This window comes from Coptis chinensis, chromosome 3 (genome assembly GCF_015680905.1).
Source record: "Coptis chinensis isolate HL-2020 chromosome 3, ASM1568090v1, whole genome shotgun sequence".
NCBI classification, from domain to species: Eukaryota; Viridiplantae; Streptophyta; class Magnoliopsida; order Ranunculales; family Ranunculaceae; genus Coptis; species Coptis chinensis.
In genome coordinates this window covers 35,516,233-35,533,069 of record NC_141458.1, presented here as the reverse complement: position 1 = coordinate 35,533,069, position 16,837 = coordinate 35,516,233, and the positions used below count along the sequence as shown (strand labels likewise).

Below are 16,837 nucleotides of genomic sequence, written 5' to 3'. Positions count from 1 at the left end.
AACAAAGGTTACAATACTCTTTTCTCATCTCTAAATCTCTCTCTTTACAAGTTTTTTCTCTTGAGTTTTCTCTCAATTTTGGTTACTCTCAAAATTGGTTTCTCTCTTTCACGTATCTCACCCCGAAAACAATGTTCTATTTATAATGTACATGTTTACATGGTTGAAAACTCGAAATTTCAAGTGTACTGCAATATCAGAAAAAATTGGTTTGTCTACAAAACCCATACTGCCTTCTAGTGAGACATCCAAGCTATCTCACTGCACACCAGTATCATACTCCCTTCTAGTGAGACACTCAACCTGTCTTACTGTTGCCCATACTTTTCATCTTCTTCCTTACACTCTTATGGTGGGGGATAACTCTAACAATCTCCCCATCCCAATCCATTAGGGTGGTGTTACTCTACACTCTTCCATGTCAACAAGAGGAATGTGCCACCAATCCCGCGGTAGCACCACAAGCATTGAAATTGTCCTTGAGCAAAACTTTGGTCATCATATCCGACCCATTCTTGTCGGTATAGATCTTCTCAATACACAATTGCTTCTGTTCAAGGACTTCTCTAATCTAATGATAACGCATGTATGTGCCTAGATCTAGAGTAGAAGCTCGGATTCTTGCTCAAATAGATGACACTTTAGCTATCACAAAATCCCACAAATTGTTTCTGTTTTAGCCCTAGTTCATTGAAGAACATCTTCATCCATAGCATCTCTTTGCAACACTCAGTGGCTGCAATATATTCGACTTCTGTAGTAGAGAATGCAACACACTTTTGCAGCTTCAATTGCCATGAAACTACTCCCCTTATAAATATAAATAGATAACCAAAAGTGGACTTCATCGAGTCAACATCACTTGCTATGTCTACATCTGTTTAGCCTTCAAGTAAGGTCTTACTAAAACACAAACAGCCTTGAAAGTGCCCTTAAGATATCTCAATATCTACTTAAGACCATATTAATGCTCTTTCCCCAAATTTGACAAAAAACAGCTTACAACACCCACGGCGAAAATAATATCTGGTCTTGTACACATTATTGCATACACCAAACTGCCTACTGTTGATGCATAAGGAACATTTGTCATTTCTTTCTTCTCATGCTCACCCTTCAGATACTTAGCTTTGGTCATGTGGAATTGGCCACCAAGCGGACAACTCACCGGCTTCGTTTGATCCATATTTAATCTCTTCAACACCTTCTTAATATAGTTTTCTTGAAAAAGCCACAACTTGCCATTCTTTCTGTCACGAGTGATCCGCATGTCAAGTAGTGTTTGCTTTGCTTAACCCAAATCTTTTATCTCAAATGACTTACTCAAGTTTTTCTTCAACTTGATATCTTGTTGATGTTTTGGCCAACTATCAACATATCATTCACATACAACGAGAGAGCACTATAAAATCCTCATCTAGAAACTTATGAACAAAACACACGCTGATCGAATGCGGACTTCTTGTAGCCATGTTTCACCATAAAAACTCAAACCTCATTTACCGGTCTCTGCCCTGCTTTCAACCCATACAAACTATTTCTCGCCTTGCATAATATGTGTTCCTTGTCTTTGACTTTAAAACTCTTTGGTGGCCCATGTATACATCTTCCTCAAGATTATTATGAAAAAAAAATTGTCTTGACATCTAGTTGCTCAACTCTAGGTTTATACTTTGGCCAAACCCAACACCGCCCTAATATAAGTTATCTTAACCACCGGAGAGAAAAATTTCATCAAAATTAATTCATTTTTTCTTACCAAATCCCTCACAACAAGGCGAATTTTGTGCCTTGGATGTGGATTACTATTTTAATGCTTGATTTTGAAAACCCACTTGTTCTTAAGAACTCTTCTTCTTTTCGGTTTCTCAACAAAGTCATAGGTATGATTCTTATGCAAAGAACCCATCTTATATTGCATGACCTTCAACAATTTCTTTTTATCAGTGCCTTCAAGAGTCTCTTGATAGTATATCGGTTCTCTACCATCGGATAACAATACATACGTATGTGGTGAGTACATAGTTGAAGCTTGTCTTTCTCTTTTCATTTCGGCGTCTTGTTGCTCAGAAGAATACACTTCTTTTTGTTCAGGTGGTAGTTCATGCACTTTTTCTGAATCATCATCATGACCGACCCTAAAAAAACCAAAACCAAGGAAAAAAAACTTGTTGTCTTCCTCTTCCACCCCTATCTTCCACGTCCAACATCCACATCAAAACAAACATTACGGAGATGAAAACAATAACGGAAGTTTTTGAGAGATAAATTTCTGTTCTAAATTATTATTTAGTCTTCATATTTTGGAGAGAAATATCACAATTAAATTGGCAACCAAACAAAGAAGAATCAGCAAATATAACCATCAACCAATTTCTTATTCTTCCTTTTCAAACAAAGTACCCACAATTTCACACTTTTCAAACAAGCAAATCACAAGCAAAAGAATATTCTAGAACTGGTAAAGGTGATGTCGGTTTTTGTTTTTTGGGTTTATGACGTTATGTTATTTAATACTCGTGGGTTTTGTTGTGTTTAAAACTAGAGTATGCCTGTGCCTTCCGGCACAAATAAACTCACTACGCTTTCGGCGGCTCTGCATCCCCTGTTTTAGCAGTGCATCTCCTGTTTTTTTATGTCATGCTTGGTAAGATAACTAAAGATCACTATGCCTATCATCAGACTCCCTTAGCATGCACAAAATTGTATAATATTAATTTATAACATTACGACAAAGTAGACACCCAAAATAAGATAACTAAAGATCACTATGCCTATCACCGGCTTCGTTTGATCCATATTTAATCTCTTCAACACCTTCTTAATATAGTTTTCTTGAAAAAGCCACAACTTGCCATTCTTTCTGTCACGAGTGATCCGCATGTCAAGTAGTGTTTGCTTTGCTTAACCCAAATCTTTTATCTCAAATGACTTACTCAAGTTTTTCTTCAACTTGGATATCTTGTTGATGTTTTGGCCAACTATCAACATATCATTCACATACAACGAGAGCACTATAAAATCCTCATCTAGAAACTTATGAACAAACACACAGTGATCGAATGCAGACTTCTTGTAGCCATGTTTCACCATAAAAAACTCAAACCTCATTTACCAGTCTCGGTGCCTGTTTCAACCCATACAAACTATTTCTCAGCTTGCATAATATGTGTTCCTTGTCTTTGACTTTAAAACTCTTTGACTGGCCCATGTATACATCTTCCTCAAGATTATTATGAAAAAAAAATTGTCTTGACATCTAGTTGCTCAACTCTAGGTTTATACTTATGCCAAACCCAACACCCGCCCTAATATAAGTTATCTTAACCACCGGAGAGAAAATTTCATCAAAATTAATTCATTTTTTCTTACCAAATCCCTCACAACAAGGCGAATTTTGTGCCTTGGATGTGGATTACTATTTTAATGCTTGATTTTGAAAACCCACTTGTTCTTAAGAACTCTTCTTCTTTTTCGGTTTCTCAACAAAGTCATAGGTATGATTCTTATGCAAAGAACCCATCTTATATTGCATGACCTTCAACAATTTCTTTTTATCAAGTGCCTTCAAGAGTCTCTTGATAGTATATCGGTTCTCTACCATCGGATAACAATACATCATTATGTGGTGAGTACATAGTTGAAGCTTGTCTTTCTCTTCGGCGCGTCTTGTTGCTCGGAAGAATACACTTCTTTTTGTTGGTGGTAGTTCATGCACTTTTTCTGAATCATCATCATGACCGAACCCTAAAAACAAAACCAAGGAAAAAAAACTTGTTGTCTTCCTCTTTCCACCCTATCTTCCACGCCCAACATCCACATCAAAACAAACATTACGGAGATGAAAACAATAACGGAAGTTTTGAGAGATAAATTTCTGTTCTAAATTATTATTTAGTCTTCATATTTTGGAGAGAAATATCACAATTAAATTGGCAACCAAACAAAGAAGAATCGCAAATATAACCATCAACCAATTTCTTATTCTTCCTTTTCAAACAAAGTACCCACAATTTCACACTTTTCAAACAAGCAAATCACAAGCAAAAAAAGAATATTCTAGAACTGGTAAAGGTGATGTCGGTTTTGTTTTTGGGTTTATGACGTTATGTTATTTAATACTCGTGGGTTTTGTTGTGTGTTTAAAACTAGAGTATGCCTGCCTTCCGCACAAATAAACTCACTACGCAAGTGACTCAGATCCCCTGTTTTAGCAATTGCATCTCCTGTTTTTATGTCATGCTTGGTAAGATAACTAAAGATCACTATGCCTATCATCGGACTCCTTTAGCATGCACAAAATTGTATAATATTAATTTATAACATTACGACAAAGTAGACACCCAAAATAAGATAACTAAAGATCACTATGCCTATCACCGGCTTCGTTTGATCCATATTTAATCTCTTCAACACCTTCTTAATATAGTTTTCTTGAAAAAGCCACAACTTGCCATTCTTTCTGTCACGAGTGATCCGCATGTCAAGTAGTGTTTGCTTTGCTTAACCCAAATCTTTTATCTCAAATGACTTACTCAAGTTTTTCTTCAACTTGGATATCTTGTTGATGTTTTGGCCAACTATCAACATATCATTCACATACAACGAGAGCACTATAAAATCCTCATCTAGAAACTTATGAACAAACACACAGTGATCGAATGCAGACTTCTTGTAGCCATGTTTCACCATAAAAAACTCAAACCTCATTTACCAGGTCTGATTCCTGTTTCAACCCATACAAACTATTTCTCAGCTTGCATAATATGTGTTCCTTGTCTTTGACTTTAAAACTCTTTGACTGGCCCATGTATACATCTTCCTCAAGATTATTATGAAAAAAAAATTGTCTTGACATCTAGTTGCTCAACTCTAGGTTTATACTTGCGGCCAAACCCAACACCGCCCTAATATAAGTTATCTTAACCACCGGAGAGAAAATTTCATCAAAATTAATTCATTTTTTCTTACCAAATCCCTCACAACAAGGCGAATTTTGTGCCTTGGATGTGGATTACTATTTTAATGCTTGATTTTGAAAACCCACTTGTTCTTAAGAACTCTTCTTCTTTTCGGTTTCTCAACAAAGTCATAGGTATGATTCTTATGCAAAGAACCCATCTTATATTGCATGACCTTCAACAATTTCTTTTTATCAGTGCCTTCAAGAGTCTCTTGATAGTATATCGGTTCTCTACCATCGGATAACAATACATACGTATGTGGTGAGTACATAGTTGAAGCTTGTCTTTCTCTTTCGGCTCAGCGTCTTGTTGCTCAGAAGAATACACTTCTTTTTGTTCAGGTGGTAGTTCATGCACTTTTTCTGAATCATCATCATGACCGACCCTAAAAAAACAAAAACCAAGGAAAAAAAACTTGTTGTCTTCCTCTTCCACCCCTATCTTCCACGTCCAACATCCACATCAAAACAAACATTACGGAGATGAAAACAATAACGGAAGTTTTTGAGAGATAAATTTCTGTTCTAAATTATTATTTAGTCTTCATATTTTGGAGAGAAATATCACAATTAAATTGGCAACCAAACAAAGAAGAATCAGCAAATATAACCATCAACCAATTTCTTATTCTTCCTTTTCAAACAAAGTACCCACAATTTCACACTTTTCAAACAAGCAAATCACAAGCAAAAGAATATTCTAGAACTGGTAAAGGTGATGTCGGTTTTTGTTTTTTGGGTTTATGACGTATGTTATTTAATACTCGTGGGTTTTGTTGTGTTTAAAACTAGAGTATGCCTGTGCCTTCCGGCACAAATAAACTCACTACGCTTTCGGCGGCTCTGCATCCCCTGTTTTAGCAGTGCATCTCCTGTTTTTTTATGTCATGCTTGGTAAGATAACTAAAGATCACTATGCCTATCATCAGACTCCCTTAGCATGCACAAAATTGTATAATATTAATTTATAACATTACGACAAAGTAGACACCCAAAATAAGTTTTTCAATTGTTGAAATTATAAATGTTGAGGGGGAGATTCTCTAAGAGCAAACCACAAATGTAAGATCTGCAAGACCTAAATAATGATTAAACAAAAGAACGCCGAAAGTACAAAAAATTGTTCATGGCCATTAAGTTTTCATAAACCCCAGTACAAGACCTTAATCCTAATAAGAATAGGGACAATACACATGAAAGTAAATAAAAAATTGAAGTCATCACACCTTCCTAATGCAGGGAATAGATGATTGTGGATGCCACTATCCTTTGGTCCTCGGCACATTGTTGAACCTATCAAATAGCAAAATTTTGATTAATATGATCCAATACGAAAATGAATACTACAACAACTATACAACTAAACATGGTAGCGAACACAATTCTACAAATAATACGGTCATATAAGATCTATTTGGTTTTTATATAATAGGGTAAGTAGACACAATTCATAGTCCAACACATTGAATTCATACCCCATCAGAGTACACCCACAAATCCTCAAAAAATAATTACAGTTCCATCTATGAATCAAAACTTAGATGAACACATTTCCACAAAGATAATAAGTAGGGACCCCATTAGTTGGTAATAATTCCAATTACATTCATTCAAATCACAGAACCCCCCCCACACACACACACATTAAATCATTAATGCAAAAATAATTTTACACACATTTGGAATCTTTCATGACTTGGACACATAAATATTGTGACAATATAACGTAAAAAAAATATATGCACCCTGCAAATATCTAGTGGATTTCATTTTTATGGTAGGAAGAAAGAAGAAACTACAACCAATTCCAACCAAGTGAGAGTCAGAATAGACAATGAAATCCGTTTATACAAAAAATGAATCATATTATGAGAAGTATTGCCACATGTAAACCAAGTACATGCAGAAAAATCCAAAAAAATCGTAAAAAATATTTGCTTATAGAAAATACAGCACGGGTGCACAACAAACATTTGACAGAGATGCACCAAGAAAACCATTTGATTGAAAAGCTAGAAGGAGATAAACATATTGTGGTGCAAAACCACTAAAACCCCCTACTTGCTTGAACACTCAATCACATACACACATACTTCCCAACAAATTACTTATGCATAATATATTTTGAAAAGATTTTGTATACCTCGTCACACTTAATGGTGCCCCTAAATAAAATAGGACGCAAATGACATGCCAACAGAATTGTGAGCTAGTAATCTGAAAGTTGTATGAGAAAGAAATTAATTTAAAAACAAAATATATAAGAAGAATCATGTGTAACCAATTTTAGAGCGGATAGATCAATTAACGTGAACACCTGAAACAACTAACACTAATTTATACAACACCAATCTCAAAGTGGACAGGACAAAAACATCTATATACACTGGACTTAAATAATTAGAAATATGCACGGATATTTGTTTTCCCTTGGTAAAAAGCATAGATCTTGAAGCCCCAGTTTTCAAAACTCGATCTGGAGATGCATACTCATGGCAACCTACAAAATGGCAGCAATAATAGATATTTTTGGTACAACAAAGCAAACCTATAGGATATAATCAAACAACATTAGCAATTCCGATCCACTAAAGATACATACCTCACCAACCTTAGCAAGTTAGTGAAAAAGAAGAGAAAAATAAAAGTGGGAGAAAGTAGCCATTAGAGTGAATCATACATGATAGAGAGAGAGAGAGAGGCGGCAGATATGATCTCGATGGAGAATGAAGGAAATTTCTCTCTTTATCCTAAATTAGAGAAAAGAGATACAATGGAACCATTTGCAGCGTAGAGATGCAGCACACTACTTTAGCTCACTTTAAAATGTCATGTCACAACTTGAGAAACGATATATGAGCCGCAAGATGGAGGCCCTACGGGCCCCACACCATTCCTTTTTATTAGATAGATAGGAAAAAAATAAAATAATAAATGAAAACGAAAGTTAACTTGGGCTGTTAGTGAGGGACACAGTACATTACATTAGATTTGAGACGGTTACTGATTATTGCATACAAGAAATTGGCCCAGAGAGCTTAGTTTAAGAAAAAAACAACTTAAAAGCCGGACCAATAACTTTTTGAGTTTTAATACCTCTAATTTGTTTTCATTGGCATAAGTGTTTTTTTATAGAAAATTATTAGAATGTGGGGTTTTTTACCCGAGACCAGCCCGCTACCACCTATGATTTTTTTTGAGATAATTTCTTCTCTTTTTCGCCCTTGCAAAATAACTACTTAGTAGATAAATAACCGCTCCTATTTTATTTTTTGTTCTTCTTCTTTACATAATTTTTTTAAGTTTATGCATTCATCATTCCTTTAATCTCCTCTCAATTTAATCTCTTTTTAAAAGTGCATGATGCTAATCCACAAGCCAAAACAATTTCTGATCGACTAATCCAAGCATTGTCTCGTGTTCTAGTTACAATTTAAAATGCATAGTTAGTTTTCTTGTTTCAGTAAATCCCAAATCTCAACCGATGTTGATCTTTAGATATTGTATTTATATAAAATGTGTACTAAATTGTAATTTGTAATTGCATTTTACCAACTTTCAATTTTATTTTGACATTTTAAAGTGTGTAGTGTGTACTGTGTGGTGGTATGTTTCTACCTTCCAAATATTTTGCTTTTATTAATTTATGTTCAACACTATAGCTTTATTTCATTTTTGTATTAAATTTGCAACAGTGACTAGATAACTAATATTTTTAAACATATTTTTTCATTTGTGGTGCAGTTCAATGGGATAATCGGGCTCTGTTAGTGGTTTTGAATTGTATGGATACACTTGCAGATTCTATGAAAAACGTTTTACTGAATGCAAACATTTTAAAATGCAAATGCACCACTTTATAAACTTATATATTTTAAAATGCATACACACCACATATTTTAAAATGCACATACAAAATGCATTTGATTATTTATTTTGTGGGTTCGATTAACTACTATTAAATGCAACGGGTTGGTTTAGGGTTTAATGTTTAGAAATATAGGATATAAGGGTTAGGGTTTAGTGTCTTAAGGTTTATGATTTAGGCTTAGGGTCTAGTTTATAGGGGTTAGGGTTTAGTGTCTTAAGATTTAGGATTTCGGCTTAGGGTCTAGTTTATAGGGGTTAGGGTTTAGTGTCTTAAGATTTAGGGTTTAGGCTTAGAGTCTAGTTTATAAAGATTTTGGGTTTAGTGTCTAGTGGTTTGAGGTTTAGACTTAACGACTAGTGTCAAATGTCTCCACAAAATATTGGAGGCATAATATTTTTAGTTTTTTCATTATATGCATTTTTAAATATAAAGGCATGTGGTTATAAGTGAAATAGTGATATGGAATTTATGTTCTAAAATGTTGAATTCAAAATAACTAAAATGCATTTTAAATTGTTGAACAAGTTAAAATGCATTTTAATGCGCAACATTTAAATAAATGAATACTTTTAAATTCATTTAAAATTTATGAAATTTTGTTAAAAAAACACTTACTTTCAAATGCATTTAAAATTTATAAATTTTTTAAGAGATTATGGGAGAGGAAATCTCGTTGTTTCACATATTGTAGAAGTAATTGCAAATAATTAAATAGGGTATTCTTTATCTACTACTTCCAAAGGTGGTTAAACATGTGTCAAATTCTAGTTTTGATCAAATTTGGGTGCAAAAACTAAAAATATTATGCCTCCGTCTCACAAGTCCAAAATATTCTTAACCGACTCCCTTAAACTAATTTTCTGTTATTGCATTGCATAGGCGGACTCTATTATATCACACGGCTGAAGACTTCAATATATTCCCAACACAAAATAAGCTTTAGAATTGCAGAATAAGTTCCCTCAAAATTAGTAGATGTGGATATGAGTGTAGTAATCAACAAATCATCAAAAACAATATCATCATTCCTTGAGCAAAAAAAATATATCAACATTCATCTGAAACTCTACTATCCTACTCTGCTACTCTGTGAAGGGAGAATTGTGGGGGGAAAAGAAATGGTACATGTAAGGAACTCCCAACGGTCTAGAGGTGGAAACCCACACTGGTATATTTATCTTCTTCTCAGGGACCAAAAAACATACAAGACCCATCCATCTCCAACAACAACAAGTCTCCGCAAGACGTAGTATAGCTGGGCAACTGAGTGAAGCTTCAGTTCAATAATTAAAATTCAGAATTTCTTGAGCTTTAGTCTCCTGAGACAAATTTCTTATCTGCATAGTATCTCTTTTCACTCTCTGTCTTTTTAGCGTTGCGTTTCTGCATTACGAAGTTTAGGAAAATATAAGGCGTGATGAATAGATCCCTCGAAACTTGCTAATGAAATAAATGAATAAACGAAAGACAAAAACAAAGAATTAATAGCATGGTAATCAAATTTATAAATATGATGAGTGTGTACTTTGCAATTACGGTGAGGATGTCGATCACATTTCAGTGCATTGCCCATGTGCTAAGTGGATTTTGGAGCTATTATTCTCTTCTTTGATTCTTTTAACAAACAATGGATACAACCAGATGATGTCCAAAAGTCACTTTACCAAGACATCATCACTCACTTTACCAAGGCTAAGTGGCTTTTGGACCGTCTACCTAAAGCTACTGTGTGGTTTATTTAGAATATGAGAAATCAGAGAACAGGTCCATGCACAAGGTTTCGGTGAGGAAGTGAATGAAACTTTGTGTGATTGGACTAGAAGGAATAATCTTTCAGAAAATAGAGATTTCAGGACTTTTTGTGTAATTGGGCCATCTTCGTTAATTTTCTCGTGTCAGGTAGACTTAGTCTTAGGAATTTGCAAATGGAAATCTACCTTTCTGTAATTGTAACACAGATTTATTTGGTATCCAAAGCCACCTTCTAACAATCGGGGAGAGAAAAGAAAGTAAAGACGTAGCAGCTTAATGGCAAATTAAGATTGAAGCATGTTTACTTAATATATGCTCCCAACTCAACTTTCCAAAAACATTGATCCTAATTATTCGATCAACTGCCAACAATTGCAATAGTAAATGATAGACCTTAGATCTGGGCTATTAAATCGTTGAGTACTCACCCAGTAATCGGTGAGTACTCGCTACTCGCTGTTTAGCCGACCCGACTAACAATTTAATCCCCGATCACAATCGGGCTCAAAAACTCCCCAAGTCCTCGGCCGATTAGGCCCGATTAGCCGAGTAATTATGTTCACTATTTCAACTATTTCAATGTTAAACATTGAACTTGACATTTCGCCAATTCGACCAACCCTCGATTCTATAAAGTTTTACACTTTAATCATAATTATTTTTAGTTGATTGAATGTTTTAATTGTTTATTGATTGATTGGGTTCTTAATTGACTTCATTATGTTGGTATTTCAAAGCTAAATATATTTAATAATTATTTGTAAAGAAATATAGTGTTATAAAAAATCGTCCGATTAATCCCCGACCGATTACACCTACTTGCTACTCGCTCTTCAAGCGAGTCGCGACCGAGTAGCGATTTAACTGCACAGCCTTAGATAGGGTAATTCACTAATATTTTAATGTCCAGGAGGTTGGGACCAGTTTCAACAAAGAACTAATATCCAGTAAAAGAATCAAATCGTATAGGTGTAGACATTGAGTGGTTAAACCAGGAAAACATTTTAACACATTTACTTGTAGAAGGTGCTGCAACTGAATTAACATTGAGGTTTCATTGAATACCTTGTATACTTCATGGTTAGCAATTATCCTTTTGGCCACTGACGTAGTTGTTATATCTTTTGGGCTCTGTAGGATCCGGAAAATTCCCATGCTCTTGGGAGCAGCATACGGATCAATGTCACCCTGAAGCATGCACAATCTTAAGAACCCAATACTTGCATATTTAAAACTGAAAAAGAAAATGAGTAAATCAAAGCAAGAAACTGAAATATGGCTAAACTTACCGTTAACTGAGAGTTGTTCTCAGCAATTGTCCCATGCACAACCAAGGAAATGTTGAAGGTTGTTATCTGTTAAATCCAAGAAAACATACCTTAAAATAGATTACAATATTAAAAAGATAAACTCCAAAGTTTCTGAGATTGATATTTTCTGAAACAGTTGAAGGAAGTCAAGGGCTATGATAACACAAAGATAAAGAAGGACCCCTGTAGATAACTATATAACAGGAAATCCATGGGAAAAAACCTGTTAGAAAGTCATGGGAATTGGTTGGATATGTGCTCAGGCAGAGAAAAGTGCAGGCCAAATGAGATTCTAAATAGTAGAATAGAAAACATAAGCATATGCTAGTTATACAGATGATAGGTGCTATTCAAATCTTCCCGATTTCTTATCAGATTTACAATACAGTTCTCCATCTTATAGGCAACAAGATCATCCCCATGAAATATAAGCTCATTCAAATCTTTCTTAGCCCAGACAAAATTAGATTCTAAGCTAACATCCACATAATTCTGAACTTCAATCCAAGTAGTCATGGGGTAATTACTCTTCACCTTATCTGAACTTTAACATGGGTCAGCCTTCATCACCAATTTGTCAATCCAAAAATCTATGGCGTGTCCATGCACCAAGAACCCTCCCGTACATGCTGTATTAATCCTCAAAGATGTGTTGTTCATCTAATATATCTAATACCGTAAGAAGTGTTCTTCTGCTAACATATCTAGTATTAATCCTCGAAGATGTGTCGTTCTTCTAATATATCTAATACCATAAGAAGTGTTTTTCTGCTAACATATCTAAGGTCCCTATTTTTAATACCGTAAGAAGTGTTTTGTTGAAAATATGTATAAGAAGGGAGTATTAACATGACATTAAGAAATTACAATTTCCAACGGATGAGACCATATAATGATCAAACGAGGCTCAAGGAGTTGTTAATGATCAGGGAAGGGTTCCAGGACATGGAAATTTGACACAAACAAACTCATGATTGTTGGTGCACTTGGAAATTTAGATTAGGTTAACTCTTTCCTGTGATGATTTCCTAACTATATCAAATGTCTCCACAAAAATTTAAGTCAAATCCGAAATTTCTACCTCCAGTTTAATGGTAATTAGAGACTATGTTTGGTACGGTTAGATATACCGAATTATCTAATTATTGTGGATATATCTACATATTCAGGAGATTGTATCCGCCAAGAGCAAAATCCAAAATTTCTAAGTGTGCCAAAGGTCATGTGTTTGTCTATATGTCAAATATTCATGTCCCTGGAACCCTCACTCAAACTAAATCATTATAACTTCATGTAAAAGGGTCAGGCATTACCTAAAGGTCAAAATATGTCTAGCAAAAGACTATGGTAAGATGCATCAATAGATAAAACCATAGCCATTTCACACATATCAATAAACTCACCACGTCTTTCGTAACTTCCCATGGTGCCCCTATGATGACCTCATCAACATACCGGCATGCCAGAACACTAAGACTACGCTCATGAAGGTGCATAATTGGATTGTGAGGTCCTCTGTGCTCACTGCATGGAGAAGCAACTTGTCATTTCATACTAAACACCATATGGATGCTAATGTTATGCATAACCAGATCTTCAGTAAATTTTGTCATGAAGTTGACCTTCAGATGGGAATTATGGAAAACAATGAAAATGAAAATGTCATTAAGATACATACTTCACAGTTTGGTCAGTGTGGATGCCCACGAGCAGAAAATCTCCAAGCTGCCTTGCACTCTTAAGGATCTGAAAATGAGGACATACACAACTCAGGTATATACATTTAGGTAGAAGAGAATACAGGAACAATGGAAACCTCGTCCATGCCTGCAACTGCATTTACACGGATGTAAAGCAAGAATTGACTGTAACTATGGAGTCACAGTTAAACAAACGCCTATATCAACATTTTTCAGGATCGACATACACCTGTATATCGAGTTTTAAATGGAGAATTGCAGTGTTTGCTTTTCTGCGCTATCACGAACTTTGTCATCAGTGTCCTCCCTTGAGTCACGATAAGTACTCTCTAAAGGATTGCATCTAAGCTTTTCATGATAGGAAATGCAGAGGGAGACAAGATAGACAAAGTACATGAGTACACTTGAGAGAGAGATTGTGAGCGGGACAGTATAGCCAGTTGCCACCAGGAAATAGTCAGCAGAAACAAGGATGAGGTGTTTTTTTTGGATGCTCTAGCAGATGATTAGCCTCCTACAACTCTGATTTGTAACTGGGAAAATCAAGGACAACCCCTGGATGGGAGGTTTTAGAAGGTAGGAGCAGATCATGCATTTTACACAATTTTGTTCTAAAAATAATAAAATCCCACGCTAAAGATAGGAATCACATATATGTTTCCATATCTTTTTGTATTGCAAGTTATTATGTCCTGCAACATATTTTATCTGAAAAAAGGAGGAAAAAAATGAGTAGGAAAATGACAACATAAATTGTATGAAATAAATGTGTACTACCGTAGTAAAGACGGTATGAAAAGGAGTGAGATGGGATTAATCTGCAGTACCTCCACATGACCGGCATGAAAGAGATCAAACGCACCATCAATATATATCACGCGAGCATTTGGTCCAGGTGCCTGAAACTCAATATAATGAAGCATGTTTACATTATAGACCAGATGTTGGTCAAACTATCATTAGCAGTACTAAACAAGCAGAAGACTAAGGTAAAATGCAAATATGAGCCTGGCATTTTTGCTCCACTCTCCACATAAGGTCGGCTACAGGGAATTACTACTTCAAATTGTTGATTTAGAAGATCTCATACCGATAACTTTTCCTAAAGATGAGACCTCATGCCCTGCAGCTTTTATAATGCACTATTTACTGAGGCAAAATTTCAAGTTCAAAATTTTGGATATCCTAACTGCCATCTGCGAAAAATACTTGTTTATTATGAGGAAACGAGTGACGTAAATTTTAAAGAGAAATCTGCATTTTTAACAACAGTATTGTTTTGGGCAAGTTATCTTAATTGTGTACTTTAAAGCAAACGAGCCAAATTTCTAAAACATTTGAATCCATTATACATAAAAGGTAAACCGCAATTCAGATTACAAGTAGATATAATCATATAAATGATCTTAATAGAACAGCAGGTATCTGTATAACGTATTTTCTTTCTATCGATAAACGAATCAAACCTACCTTTCCATTTGAAAATTGCACAATTCTTCTTGATGTAGGTAGGAAATGGGATACTTGGGATCCCTTGGGCTGGCTTACTTCAGTAGGACTCTCATTCGTGTCACAAAGTTGCTCAGGATGTGCAGCATTGATAGGATTGTCAACACTCTGAGCCTTCATAAAAGAAAGTATCCTCCCTGTACACAAAAATTATTCAACGGGTTTCTTTTAAAAATAAAGTAGATAATATTTTCAGATGTGATATTTAAGGGGAAAAAACAATGAAATAGGAAACATTCAACTTGATGTCATAAAATGTGGAGGATAAGCTTAGTACCTACAATGTCTGTGCTTGAAACGCCTTCAGTGCGCTTGATCTGTTTATAGCGACCAACTTTCTTTGCCAAGGCATATGCGTCAGTCCCATCTGGAAGCAAACAAGGGTCATCCCCATGTATGATATAGTCAATCTTATGCTCATTGAAGAGGCTGTCCATAAACTGTTCAGTAATTTCATAAGGAGCACTAGCAATAACTTCATCCACCCACTTAAGCCCCTTAACAAGAACCAGCCTGAAAAATAGGCTATATGTTAGAACCCTATGGAGTCTCAACCATTTCTGCTAGTTCTATCATTTTGTTCAATTAGGAGTGTGTTTCAAGCAATAGAAAGACAACCCTCTCAATTAGCACATAAGTGATGAGAGAAGAACCAAGAAAAACCAAAAAATATCGTAATGACCTACCTTTCCATTAAGACGTATTCTCTAATAAGCAGATAGCAATAAAAATATATCTCATTTTCCTACAAGAATCAGTTCAATAGAAAAATGAGTATATGTATACCTCTCTTCCATGGACAAAACAGGAGGGCCTTTATTAGCAATAATCTCCTCGTCACTAACAACCCCAACAACCAAAACATCACCCAAAGCCTTAGCTTGTCTCAAAGCATTAGCATGACCATAATGCATAAGATCAAAGCAGCCATCCATATAAACCCGTACATATTTATTTTTATGAAAAATTCGGAAATCTGGAAGTCCGGGTACACCAATTACGCCGAAGCCAAGAACAGCAGCTGTAAGCATTATTCCTCCAAATAAATGTGGGAAACTATAAACACCGTCCCAGATCCATCCATTGCTTTCAAATTCTATAGATGATCCCATTCCTCACGACTTTTATTTTCTTTTTTTTTATTCGAGATGAGCTCTATTTCTGTATTTGTATCTTTCTCGTTTTTGGTTTTTCAGAGAGATTCCAATTCTGCCTTTTTAATCACCTACGAACAAGTAACTCATGGGGCCACTTAACCTTTTCGTGTCGACTTGGTAATATATACATTTTTTACAGACCAACACTACACTTGGTGTATTTTTTTCACACTTTGTATAATGGATTCACATTTTGTTTGCATTTGTCTTATTGTTTTTTTTGCTTCACCCTAAAAAAGTCTTTTTGTTTGGGGAGGTTGAGAAAGCGTGTGTGTTGAGTGTTGAAGTGTTGTATATAAAAGATGATAAGTCGGCTCAAGCCCTGCAAACAAATTACACTCGCATTAATATGTACTTTACAATGTTGACTCTTGTTTTATTATAGGTTTCGAGTCTTTGAGAACATAGTACAAAATATCAGGATATAGATATTTATCGATATTCAATTTTTGGATATGTATTGTGGATATATTCTTCTCTTTGGAAATATTTGACATTGTTTCACATGTAAATATCGTTGATATATTCAAAATATCAACAAATATCGTAGATATTGTGAATATTTATTGATATAT

The 16,837-nt window shown here is 35.0% G+C and overlaps 1 protein-coding gene across 1 annotated transcript; it reads right to left on the bottom strand.

Moving 5' to 3' along the window:
* Positions 1–9,751: 9,751 nt before the first annotated feature.
* On the bottom strand, positions 9,752–16,579 carry LOC147509364 (ethanolamine-phosphate cytidylyltransferase-like). Its single transcript, XM_086601691.1, has 9 exons — positions 15,892–16,579; positions 15,383–15,618; positions 15,067–15,242; positions 14,424–14,495; positions 13,575–13,642; positions 13,300–13,420; positions 11,876–11,941; positions 11,652–11,774; positions 9,752–10,217 (listed from the first exon to the last, which is right to left on the bottom strand). Exons 1-9 carry the CDS (start codon positions 16,215–16,217, stop codon positions 10,146–10,148), a joined length of 1,260 nt encoding a protein of 419 aa, XP_086457817.1. The 5' UTR covers positions 16,218–16,579; the 3' UTR covers positions 9,752–10,145.
* Positions 16,580–16,837: the final 258 nt, after the last annotated feature.

Bases quoted from the DNA above. Each gene is read 5' to 3' on its own strand.
- LOC147509364 (XM_086601691.1), bottom strand. From the start codon at position 16,217: ATGGGATCATCTATAGAATTTGAAAGCAATGGATGGATCTGGGACGGT. The intron at 13,643-14,423 runs GTACTGCAGATT...CCTCATTTTCAG, and splicing joins TTCATGCCGGTCATGTGGAG to ATCCTTAAGAGTGCAAGGCA. The intron at 11,942-13,299 runs GTGAGTTTATTG...TGGATTTAACAG, and splicing joins GGGAAGTTACGAAAGACGTG to ATAACAACCTTCAACATTTC.